The following is a 13,474-nucleotide window of genomic DNA, read 5'->3' as shown; positions in this document are numbered from 1 at the left end:
GTAGTAGAGAGAACAGTCTATGACTGGGGTGGCTGGGGTCATTGACAATTTTTAGGGCCTTCCTCTGGCACCGCCTGGTGTAGAGGTCCTGGATGGCAGACAGCTTTGCCCCAGTGATGTACTGGGCCGTACGCACTACCCTCTGAAGTGCCTTGCCGAGCAATTGCCGTACCAGGCAGTGATGCAACCGGTCAGGATGCTCTCGCTGTTGCCGCTGTTGAACCTTTTGAGGATCTCAGGACCCGTGCCAAATCCTTTTAGTTTCCTGAGAGAGAATAGGCTTTGTCGTGCCCTCTTCACGACTGTCTTGGTGTGTTTGGACCATTCTAGTTTGTTGTTGATGTGGACACAAAGGAACTTGAAGCTCTCAACCTGCTCCACTACAGCCCCGTCGATGAGAATGGGGGCGTGCTCGGTGCTCCTTTTCCTGTAGTCCACAACCATCTCCTTAGTCTTGGTTACGTTGAGGGATAGGTTGTTATTCTGGCACCACCCGGCCACGTCTCTGACCTCCTCCCTATAGGCTGTCTCGTCGTTGTCGGTGATCAGGCACTGTTGTGTCGTCTACAATCTTAATGATGGTGTTGGAGTCGTGCCTGGCCATGCAGTCGTCGGTGAACAGGGAGTTCAGGAGGGGACTGAGCACGCACCCCTGGGGAGCTCCAGTGTTGAGGATCAGCGTGGCAGATGTGTTGCTCCCTACCCTCACCACCTGGGGATGGCCCGTCAGGAAGTCCAGGATCCAGTTGCAGAGGGAGGTGTTTAGTCCCAGGATCCTTAGCTTGGTGATGAGCTTTGAGGGTACTATGGTGTTGAACGCTGAGCTGTAGTCAATGAATAGCATTCTCACATAGGTGTTCCTTTTGTCCAGGTGGGAAAGGGCAGTGTGGAGTGGGATTGAGATTGCATCATCTGTGGATCTGTTTAGGCGGTATGCAAATTGGAGTGGGTCTAGGGTTTGTGGGATAATGGTGTTGATGTGAGGCATGACCAGCCTTTCAAAGCACTTCATGGCTATGGACGTGAGTGCTACGGGTCTGTATTCATTTAGGCTGGTTGCGTCTGCCCTGTGGGGTGTTTAGAGAATATTGTGTGAATCCTGTTTATTGTTGAAAAATCTTAGTCTAATCCGAGGTGAGTGATCGCTGTCTTGATATCCAGAAGCTCTTTTCTGCTGTAAGATACGGTTGCAGAAACATTATGTACAAAATAATTTACAAATATCGCGAAAAACCCCCACATAATAGCACAATTGGTTAGGAGACCGTAAAACGGCAGCCATCTCCTCCGGCGCCATCTTAGTATAGGACGGCAGGCAGGATCAGGGTCAGGACAGGCAGAACGGTCAGAACTGGGAAGACTAGAAAAATTAAAAACTAGAGCACGGGAACACGCTGGTAGGACTGGCAACAAGACGAACAGACAAACAGAAAAGGCAGGTATAAATACACATGAGGTAATGGGAAACACCTGGTGGGGGTTGGAGACAACCACAAGACAGGTGAAACAGATCAGGGTCTGACAACATCAAAGCAATACACTTTTTGGCCTGAAGTCAAAGCCTTGTAGTACCAGTCAAAAGTTTGGACACACCTACTAATTCCAGGGTTTTTCTTTATTTTTACTATTTTCTACATTGTAGAATAATAGTGAAGACATCAAAACTATGACATAACGCATATGGAATCATGTTGTAACCAAAAAATTGTTAAACAAATCAAAATATATTTTACATGTAAGATTCTTCTTCCACCCTTTGCCCAGCTTTGCGTACTCTTGGCATTCTCTCAACCAGCTTCATCAGGTAGTCACCTGGAATGCATTTCAATTAGCAGGTGTTCCTTGTTAAAAGTTTTCTACAATTTAGGTCTGTCCAAACTTTTGACTGGTACTCTATGTTTGGGGCAAATCCAACATAACACATCACTGAGTTAACTGCCTCCTTATTCTCAAGCATGGTGGTGGCTGCATCATGGTATGGATATGCTTGACATTGGATAAAAATGAACAGGATGGAGCTAATCACAGGCAAAATAAAAGAAGAAAAACAGCTTCAGTATGCTTTATACCAGACACTGGGAGAGGAATTCACCTTTCAGCCGGACAATAACCTGCAAAACAAGGCCAAATCTACGCTGGAGTTGCTTACCAAGAAGACAGAGACAGAGTGGCTAAATTACAGTTTTGACTTAAATCAGATTGAAAATCTATGGCATGACATGAAAATTGCTGTCTATCGATGATCCCCAACAACTTGACAAAGCTTGAATAATTCTCAAAAGACTAATAGGTAAATGTTGCACAATCCATGTGTGCAAAGCTCTTACCTAATAAGACTCACAGCTGTAATCGCGGCAAAAGGTGTTTCTAACATGTATTGACTCAGCGTGGTGAATACTTATCTAATCAAGGTACTGTATAGCAGTGTTTTCTTTAATATTAGTCTGTAAAAAAAAATATATTTCTTTCACTTTGACATTACAAAATATTGTCTGTAGATTGCTGAATTTGTTTTTTTTAAATCAATTTTAATACCACTTTGTAACACCATAAAATGTGAAAAAATCCAAAGGGGATGAATACTTATAATGCCCACTGTAAGCTTAAAAATATATAATAACTTCTACCCTATATACAGTGGGGCAAAAAAGTATTTAGTCAGCCACCAATTGTGCAAGTTCTCCCACTTAAAAAGATGAGAGGCCTGTAATTTTCATCATATGTACACTTCAACTATGACAGACAAAATTAGGAAAAAAAATCCAGAAAATCACATTGTAGGATTTTTAATGAATTTATTTGCAAATTATGGTGGAAAATAAGTATTTGGTCACCTACACACAAGCAAGATATCTGGCTCTCACAGACCTGTAACTTCTTCTTTAAGAGGCTCCTCTGTCCTCCACTCGTTACCTGTATTAATGGCACCTGTTTGAACTTGTTATCAGTATAAAAGACACCTGTCCACAACCTCAAACAGTCACACTCCAAACTCCACTATGGCCAAGACCAAAGAGCTGTCAAAGGACACCAGAAACAAAATTGTAGACCTGCACCAGGCTGGGAAGACTGAATCTGCAATAGGTAAGCAGCTTGGTTTGAAGAAATCAACTGTGGGAGCAATTATTAGGAAATGGAAGACATACAAGACCACTGATAATCTCCCTCGATCTGGGGCTCCACGCAAGATCTCACCCCGTGGGGTCAAAATGATCACAAGAACGGTGAGCAAAAATTTATCGGCCATTTATCGTGAGATTTTGAGTGAAAACCTCCTTCCATCAGCAAGGGCATTGAAGATGAAACGTGGCTGGGTCTTTCAGCATGACAATGATCCCAAACACACCGCCCGGGCAATGAAGGAATGGCTTCGTAAGAAGCATTTCAAGATCCTGGAGTGGCCTAGCCAGTCTCCAGATCTCAACCCCATAGAAAATCTTTGGAGGGAGTTGAAAGTCCGTGTTGCCCAGCAACAGCACCAAAACATCACTGCTCTAGAGGAGATATGCATGGAGGAATGGGCCAAAATACCAGCAACAGTGTGTGAAAGCCTTGTGAAGACTTACAGAAAACGTTTGACCTCTGTCATTGCCAACAAAGGGTATATAACAAAGTATTGAGATAAACTTTTGTTATTGATCAAATACTTATTTTCCACCATCATTTGCAAATAAATTCATAAAAAATCCTACAATGTGATTTTCTGGATTTGTTTTCCTCATTTTGTCTGTCATAGTTGAAGTGTACCTATGATGAAAATTACAGGCCTCTCTCATCTTTTTAAGTGGGAGAACTTGCACAATTGGTGGCTGACTAAATACTTTTTTGCCCCACTGTATCTATGGGTAACAGGGTTGACGTGTTACGCTCAATGTTCTCAGTTTGTTAACACAAAATACCTGAAAATTGACAAAAAGAGTAGGACCAGCTCACCTGCATGATTTGACTATAAGATGGTCAATGCGGTGAAAATTTCTTTTTTTTTAAAGCCTTTGTGTCTTAGCCAATCCATGGCAAGGACAAAAAGACCCACCAATGCCTTGCGGCTGAACAAACATACCAATTTGATAGCATGTTTCTTGAGTTATATTAGCTACAAATATTATGTATGTCCCAGATCCTCATCCAAAAGTAATTTCTGTGTGCTACATTTCAGAGCAATTCAAAATGTGATAGATCACACTGACAGAACCCGATGGAGTTTGACAGCCTGAATTCCAATTTGATGTAGTCTGAATCGATTAGTCTAATTACCTGAAATAGAAATGGATTTGACCTCAAAATCTGGTTGTGTATGCCAACACATAACGTCACAATTTCTCTTCTCCCCTCTTCTTCCCTATGATCGCTCAGATTGTCAAGCTGTTGGGCCCCAATGTCCACTTCATTCACAAGGAGCTGGTTGTGTTACTGCAGGACGACTCTCTTGAGGTGAGACACGCAAAAGACTCATTTTGTTTAAAGTATGTTTGAAATATGTAGTAAACTAGAAAAGTGCTGGCTAGCTTGTCTTAAGGTATTTATGGTTGTGAAATAAGTTATGGTATTGGTAGTGACTTCAGTAGTAATGGTAGTGACTGGTTATAGTGTAAAAAGTAGGTACATGGACAGATTGATTGAACGATGGATAGGATAGCAAGGACATTTGAAATTTGATTTTCTGTCTAGATTGAACGGTTCAAGAGATACTTGTTATTGTTGGTGGGTTATTATGTGCTCATTTATGATCAAACAAATCATCTGAACGGAGCTACGTAATTTACACTAGAGGGGTTTTTAAAAATATTTATTTTTTAAATTTGTTATTTTATTATTATTTTGTATAAAAAATGTTTACCCCTTTTTCTCCCCAATTTCGTGGTATCCAATTGGTAGTTTACAGTCTTGTCCCATTGCTGCAACACCCATACGGACTCGGGAGAGGCGAAGGTTGAGAGCCATGCATCCCCCGAAACACAGCCAAGCCGCGCTGCTTGTTGACACAATGCCGCTTAACCCGGAAGCATTGTCAGAGGAAACACAGTACACCTGGCGACCGTGTCAGTGTGCATTGCGCCAGGCCTGCCACAGGATTCGCTAGTGCGCGATGGAACAAGAACATCCCTGCCGGCCAAACCCTCCCCTAACCCGGACGACGCTGGGCCAATTGTGCGCCGCCCAATAGGTCTCCCGGTCGGGGCCGGCTGCGACAGAGCCTGGACTCGAACCAGGATCTCTAGTGGCACAGCTAGCACTGCGATGCCGTGCCTTAGACCACTGCGCATTACTGCACTAGCATCGAATAGTCCCCACGATATGCACATTTTTAGAGAAGTCAGGAACCAATATACACAGGCAGTTAGGAAAGCAAAGGCTAGCTTTTTCAAACAGAAATTTTCATCCTGTAGTTCTAAATCCCAAAAGTTTTGAGACACTGTAAAGTCCATGGAGAATAAGAGCACCTCCTCCCAGCTGCCGACTGTACTGAGGCTAGGAAACACTGTCACCACCGATAAATCCACGATAATCGAGAATTTCAATAAGCATTTCTCTAAGGCCGGCCATGCTTTCCACCTGGCTACCCCAACCCCAGCAGCAACTCGCCCAAGCTCCCCCCGCTTCTCCTTCACCCAAATCCAGACAGCTGATATTCTGATAGAGCTGCAAAATCTGGATCCCTACAAATCAGTTGGGCTATACAATCTGGTTTCCTAGCTGGTCATGGGTGCACTTCAGCCACGCTCAAGGTCCTATCGTAACCGCCATCGATAAAGACAGTACTGTGCAGCCGTCTTCATCGACCTGGCCGAGGCTTTCGACTCTGTCAATCACGTATTCTTAACGGCAGACTCAACAGCCTTGGTTTCTCTAATGACTGCCTCGCCTGGTTCACTAACTACTTCTCTGATAGAGTTCAATGTCAAATCGGAGGGCCTGTTATCCGGACTACTGGCAGTCTTTATGGGGGTGCCACAGGGTTTAATTCTCAGGCCGACTCTTGTCTCTGAATATATCAATGATGTTGCTTTTGCTGCGGGTGATTCTTTGATCCACCTCTACGCAGACGACACCACTCTGTATACTTCTGGCCCTTCTTTGGACACTGTGTTAACAAACCTACAAACGAGCTTCAATGCCATACAACACGCCTTCCGTGGCTTCCAACTGCTCTTATATGCAAGTAAAACGAAATGCATGCTCTTCAACTGATTGCTGCCCACACCCGCCCGCCCGACTAGCATCACTACTCTGGACGGTTCTGACTTAGAATATGTGGACAACTACAAATATCTAGGTGTCTGGCTAGACTGTAAACTCTTCTTCCAGACTCATATTAAGCATACCCAATCCAAAATTAAATCTAGAAATGGCTTCCTATTTCACAACAAATCCTCCTTCACTCATGCTGCCAAACATACCCTCGTAAAACTGACTATCCTACCGATCCTTGACTTCGGCGATGTCATTTACAAAATATCCTCCAACACTCTACTCAACAAATTGGATGCAGTCTATCACAGTGCCATCCGTTTTGTCACCAAAGCCCCATATACTACCCACCACTGCGACCTGTATGCTCTCGTTGGCTGGTCCTCGCTTCATATTCGTCTCCAAACCCACTGGCTCCAGGTCATCTATAAGTCTTTGCTAGGTAAAGCTCCGCCTTATCTCAGCTCACTGGTCACCATAGCAACACCCACCCGTAGCACGCGCTCCAGCAGGTATATTTCACAACACCCCCTTTGGCCGACTTTCCTTCCAGTTCTCTGCTGCCAATGACTGGGACGAATTTCAAAAATCACTGAAGTTGGAGACTTAAATCTCCCTCTCTAACTTTAAGCATCAGCTATCAGAGCAGCTTACCAATCGCTGCAGCTGTACACAACCCATCTGTAAATAGCCCATCCAACCTACTACCTACCTTATTCCATATTTGTTTTTGTTTGGCACACCAGTATTTCTACATGCACATCCTCATCTGCACATCTCCAGTGTTAATTTCTAAATTGTAATTACTTTGCCACTATGGCCTATTTATTGCCTTACCTCCTTACTTCATTTGCACACACTATATACAGATTTTTCTATTGTGTTATTGACTGTACGTTTTTTTATCCCATGTGTAACTCTGGGTTGTTTATGTGGCACTGCTTTTGCTTTATCTTGGCCAGGTTGCAGTTGTAAATGAGAACTTGTTCTCAACTGGCCTATCTGGTTAAATAAAGGTGAAATAAAAAAAATAAAGCTCTGGAGGCTACACTAGAGTAGATTTGAAGTCGGTTCCGTGTTTGTAGCTCAAAGTGTCTAGAACCCCATTGAAAGTAATTGGAACCCAAGTTAATTTATGCAAATGTATGCAAACCTAAATATCACTTTAAGGTAATGGTTATGAATCTTTAGTGTTTATATCATCCTGAAGTTAGTTTGGTGTTTCTATCTTAAATGGTTAGAAAGCAGTATTTTGAACATGTTAATTGAACCAATGTTAATTGGCATATTTAAAACCAATATCAAATCAAATCAAATTTTATTGGTCACGAACACATATTTAGCAGATCTTATTGCGGGCGTAGCAAAATGCTTGTGTTCCTAGCTCCAACAGTGCAGTAGTATCTAACAATTCACAACAATACACACAAATCTGAAAGTAAAATAATGGAATAAAGAAATATATAACTATTAAGACGAGCAATGTCGGACTGGCATTGACTAAAATACAGTAGAATAGAATACAGCATATAAATATGAAATTAGTTAAGCAGTATGTAAACATTATTAAAGTGACTAGTGTTTCATAATTAAACTGACCAGTGATCCCATGTCTATGTACAGTTGAAGTCAGAAGTTTACATACACCTTAGCCAAATACATTTAAACTCAGTTTTTCACAATTCCTAACATTTAATCCTAGTAAAAATTCCCTGTCTTAGGTCAGTTAGGATCACCACTTTATTTAAAAAATGTGAAATGTCAGAATAATAGTAGAGAATGATTTATTTCAGCTTTTGTTTATTTCATCACATTCCTAGTAGGTCAGAAGTTCACATACACTCAATTAGCATTTGGTAAAATTGCCTTTCAATTGTTTAACTTGGGTCAAACGTTTCGGGTAGCCTTCCACAAGCTTCCCACAATAAGTTGGGTGAATTTTGGCCCATTCCTCCTGACAGAGCTGGTGTAACTGAATCAGGTTTGTAGGCCTCCTTGCTCACACATGCTTTTTCAGTTCTGCCCACAAATGTTCTATAGGATTGAGGTCAGGGCTTTGTGATGGCCACTCCAACACCTTGACTTTGTTGTCCGTAAGTCATTTTTCCACAACTTTGGAAGTATGCTTGGGGTCATTGTCCATTTGGAAGACCATTTGCTGCCAAACTTTAACTTCCTGACTGGTGTCTTGAGATGTTGCTTGAATATATCCACATAATTGACCTTCCTCATGATGCCGACTATTTTGTGAAGTGTACAAGTCCCTCCAGCAGCAAAGCACCCCCACAACATCATGCTGCCACCCCTATACTTCACGGTTGGGATGGTGTTCTTCAGCTTCCAAGCCTACCTCTTTTTCCTCCATATATAACAATGGTCATTATGGCCAAACAGTTCCAGAGGACATTTTTCCAAAAAGTACGATCTTTGTCCCCATGTGCAGTTGCAAACCGTAGTCTGGCTTTTTTATGTCACTTTTGGAGCAGTGGCGTCTCCCAAGGATGAACCAAAGTTGTGGAGGTCTAAAATAAATTCTGATTGATTTTCCCATGATGTCAAGCGGCACTGAGTTTGAAGGTAGGCCTTGAAATACATCCACAGGTACACCTCCAATTGACTCTAATGATGTCAATTAGCCTATCAGAAGCTTCTAAAGCCATGACATAATTTTCTGGAATTTTCCAATCTGTTTAAAGGCACAGTCAACTTAGTGGATGTAAACTTCTGACACACTGGAATTGTGATGCAATGAACTATAAGTGAAATAATCTGTCTGTAAACAATTGTTGGAAAAATTACTTGTCATGCACAAAGTAGATGTCCTAACTGACTTGCCAAAACTGCCGTTTGTTAACAAGAAATTTGTGGAGTGGTTGAAAAACGAGTTTTAATGACTCCAACCTAAGTGTATGTAAACTTCCGACTTGAACTGTATATAGGGCAGCAGCCTTTGAGGTGCAGGGTTGAATAACCGGGTGGTAGCCAGCTAGTGATGGCCGTTTAACAGTCTGATGGCCTTGAGAAGAAGCTGTTTTTCAGTCTCTCGGTCTCAGCTTTGATGCACCTGTACTGATCACGCCTTCAGGATGGCAGCGGGGTGAACAGGCCGTGTCTCAGGTGATTGACATCCTTGATGATCTTTTTGGCCTTTCTGTGACATCGGGTGCTGTAGGTGTCCTGGAGGGCAGGCAGTGTGCCCACTGTGATGCGTTGGGCAGACCGCACCACCCTCTGGAGAGCCCTGTGGTTGCAGGCTGTGCCATTGCTGTACCAGGCTTTGTTACAGCCCTACAGGATGCTCTCAATTGCACATCTGTAAAAAAATATATATATTCTGAGGTTGAAGAGGCGCTGTTGCGCCTTCTTCATCACACTGTATGTGTGGGTGGACTATTCCAGATTGTCAGTGATGTGTATGCCGAGGAGCTTTTCATCTTCTCCACTGCGGTCCCGTCGATGTGGATAGGGGTGTGCTCCCTCTGCTGTTTCCTGAAGTCCACGCTGTTTCCTGAAGTCCTTTGTTGTGTTGACATTGGGTGAGAGGTTATTTTCCTGGCACCACTCCGCCAGGGCCCTCACCTCCTCCCTGTAGGCTGTCTCGTCATTGTTAGTAATCAAGCCTGCTACTTTTGTGTCATCTGCAAACTTGATTATTGAGTTTTAGGCATGCTTGGCCACACAGTCATGGGTGAACAGGGAGTACAGGAGGGGGCTGAGCATGCACCCTTGTGGGGCCCCTGTGCTGAGGATCAGCGACGTGGAGGTCTTGTTTCCTACCTTCACCACCCGGGGGCCGGCTCATCAGAAAGTCCAGGACCCAGTTGCACAGGGCAGGGTTCAGACCCAGGGCCCCAAGCTTAAGGATGAGCTTGGAGAGTACTATGGTGTTGAATGCTGAGCTATAGTCAATGAACAGCATTCTTACATAGGTATTCCTCTTGTCCAGATGGGATAGGGCAGTGTGCAGTGCGATGGCGATTGCATTGTCTGTTCATCTATTGGTGCGGTATGCAAATTGAATTCGATCTAGGGTGTCAAGTAAGGTAGAGGTGATATGATCCTTAACTAGTCTCTCAAAGCACTTCATGATGACAGAAGTGAGTGCTACAGGACGATAGTCATTTAGTTCAGTTACCTTTGCTTTCCTTGGTACATGAACAATGGTGGACAGATTGAATATGTCCGTAAACACTCCAGCCAACTGGTCTGCGCATGCTCTGAGGACGCAGCTAGAGATGCCTTCAGGGCTGGCAGCCTTGCGATGGTTAATACGCTTCAATGTTGTTATCAAGTCAGCTACGGAGAACGAGACCCTACAGTCCTTGGGAGCAGGCCACATCGGTGGCACTGTGTTATCCTCAAAGCGGGCGAAGAAGGTGTATAGCTTTTCCTGGAGACGACTTTGGTGTCCGTGACTTGTCTGGTTTTCCCTTTGTAATCCGTGATTGTCTGTAGCCCCTGCCAAATACGTCTTGTGTCTGAGCCATTGAATTGCGACTCCACTGTCTCTGTACCTACGTTTTGCCTGTTTGATTGCCTTACGGAGGGAATAACTACACTGTTTGTATTCAACCATATTCCCAGTCACCTTGCCATGGTTAAATGCGTGGTTCGCGCTTTCAGTTTTGCACAAATGCTGCCATCTATCCACGGTTTCTGGTTTGGGTAGGTTTTAATAGTCACAGTGGTAACAACATCCCCTATACATTTCCTGATGAACTCAGTCACCCTGCCCGTGTATACGTCAATGTTTTTCTCAGAGGCTACACAGAACATATCCCAGTCCGCATGATGAAAACAATCTTGAAGCATGGATTCCGATTGGTCAGACAAGTGTTGAGTAGACCGTAGCACGTGTACTTCCTGTTTGAATTTCTGACTATAGGAAGGGAGGAGGAAAATGTAGTCTTGATCTGATTTGCCGAAGGGAGGGTAGGGGAGGGCCTTGTAGGCATCCCGGAAGGGGGAGTAACAGTGGTCCAGCGTTTTTGCAGCGCGGGTACTACAGTCAATGTGTTGAAAGAACTTCGGTAGCATTTGCTTCGTTTAAACCCCCAGCTACAATAAATGCCGCCTCAGGGTGTATGGTTTCCAGTTTGCACAAAGTCCAGTGTAGTTCAGTCATGGAATTGGCTTGAGGGGGAATATACATGGCTGTGACTATAACTGAAGATAATTCTCTTGGAAGGTAATAAGGTCGGCATTTGATTATGACAATTATGAAGACCATGATGTTAACGATGATGATGATTATGAAGATGACAACAACAATCATGATAGTGATGATGATGTTTTTATTCTGTGCAGGTATTAGATGCATTGCTAAGCCACCTTCAGGAGACTCTGGAGTTGGCCACATCGAGAGGAGAAGGGCCAGGACCTGAGAGCAAGGTACGTACCCCCGTCTATGGTCTACTGCTCTGGGCCTGTATCCACAAAATTTCTCAGAGTAGGAATGCTGATCTTGGATCTGTCCATATAATCTTATCCAGATTTAAACTGATCCTAGATCAGCTCTCCTACTCTGAGCGGCTTTGTGGATACTTACCCAGGTCTAGTAGTCTTTGTAAATGAGCTAACCCCCTCTGCTGGTTGATTCTGTGTGGTGCAGCTATCATATATAAAGATATATGCATGCACACGATTGAATGCTCCCAGTCTTATTCAACGCGTGTGGGTACCTATGTTTCAGACTTTTTGAACCCTGAACCTACTAATTGTGCGTACACTACTGTTTATCTCATAAAATCAGTTTTTGCACTACTTAAAAAAAGAATAATAACCTATGTCCCACTCCTCTCATACGCTCTCTAATGTTTCACTCTGTGTTGTTTCGTTCGTTTTATCTTTCCTCTCTTTGTCATCTTCTCACTCTGGCGATGTTTCTGTATCTCAATCTTTTTTTTGTTTTTTCTTATCTCTGTGCTCCCTCTCTCTCCCCCTGCCCCTTCCCCCTTTCCTTGCCCCCTCTCTCCCCCCTGCCCCCTCTCTACTCATTATTGTATTTCTCCACCCTCTGTCTCTGTCTGTACCTCTCTCACCATATTATTTTTTTATCTCTTATCTACACACTTCCATCTCTTTCTCTCCCTCCTTCTCCCTTTGTCTATCCCACCTCCTCGATGCCTTTTTTCTCTCCTTCCACTCTCAACCTCACCCCTCTTTCTTATACACTTTGTGCCTCCCCCTTCCTCCATGCCCGTCTTCATTTCTCTCTCCCACCGGTCTCCCCTCCCTCCCGATGGTGGGTCCAGCAGCTGATTGTCCCCGAGCTGGTCCCGGCGCTGGCAGCGGCCGAGCAGAAGGCTGCCTTGTCGCTCCGCTGGCGGGTGCATGAGAGACTGCTGCAACGCTATGCCTGCCTGCCCCGTGTTGTTTCCGCCGACCAGATCTACTTCCGCTTCCTGCAGAGGATGTTCGCCATCGTCACCACCAACGTGAGACTAGTATACATAGGGAGAATCTAAATGGACAAACTCACTTTGAATTACGTAATTGATTATAGTTAGGGTTTGGTTTAAGCTCAGGGTTAGGGTTACAGTTATGGCTGCCATGCCAGTCACATATTTTATACATATTGTAGCTACACACATACGTTGATGAACTAGCCTGAGACCTGAGTAACCTTGCCTAAGACTTGTGTTAGCTCCCTGAGCCAATGCCTAATCTTCAGCTCAATGACCTTACACATTCTTGCATTGTACAGTGTACGACCCGGGTACATTCTATTCTGACATCAATTCCCAATGAAAAACACAATGTTTCATTGTTAAACGATGTGTTCATCTCTGGTATTAGATGAGTTGATGTAGGATAGAACTTTATTCAACTATCCCACAAGAGATAGAAAAGATAGAAACTATAAAATGGAAATCCTACATTGTGTTAACAGCAGGCTGAGGATATATCTCAAGTGGCACCCTATTCCCTTCATAGTGCACTGCACTATCAAAGGACTCGGCTGCCATTTGGGACAAACACTCTGTCTCTGCTCACTAAGTGTGTCTACTCCGTGTTGTTGCCAGAACGTTCTCCCAGTCCAGAGAGAGGCGGCCAGGACGCTGTGTATGTTCCTACGCTACAACCGCAAGCAGGAGCAGCGGCAAGAGATCATCGGCAAAGTGCTGCAAGGTCTGTGTCTGTCTGTCTGTCAATAAGTCTGTCTGTCTAGTGTCTCTGTCTGTCTATACATCTATCTATTTTGTTTGCCGACAAGGTTGACAAAAATAAACAATACAAGGCAGACGTCTATACGGAAAAAGTGTTGTCACAGGTGCCAGTACAA

At 43.9% G+C, this 13,474-nt stretch overlaps 1 protein-coding gene across 3 annotated transcripts in view; it reads left to right on the top strand.

Annotated features, from left to right (window-relative positions):
* LOC139415239 (protein phosphatase 4, regulatory subunit 4) overlaps positions 1 to 13,474 on the top strand; it is a 116,202-nt gene that overhangs the window by 82,323 nt on the left and 20,405 nt on the right. For all 3 annotated transcript variants that reach the window (XM_071163177.1, XM_071163179.1, XM_071163178.1), the window contains exons 12-15: positions 4,354 to 4,431; positions 11,497 to 11,580; positions 12,447 to 12,626; positions 13,215 to 13,320. In XM_071163177.1, the coding sequence (XP_071019278.1) occupies positions 4,354 to 4,431; positions 11,497 to 11,580; positions 12,447 to 12,626; positions 13,215 to 13,320 (448 nt within the window). The remainder of the gene's footprint in view (positions 1 to 4,353; positions 4,432 to 11,496; positions 11,581 to 12,446; positions 12,627 to 13,214; positions 13,321 to 13,474) is intronic.

The sequence above is a fragment of the Oncorhynchus clarkii genome, chromosome 8 (genome assembly GCF_045791955.1).
Source record: "Oncorhynchus clarkii lewisi isolate Uvic-CL-2024 chromosome 8, UVic_Ocla_1.0, whole genome shotgun sequence".
NCBI classification, from domain to species: Eukaryota; Metazoa; Chordata; class Actinopteri; order Salmoniformes; family Salmonidae; genus Oncorhynchus; species Oncorhynchus clarkii.
The sequence above is the reverse complement of the archived record's forward strand: the minus strand, read 5'-3'. Positions and strand labels throughout refer to the sequence as shown.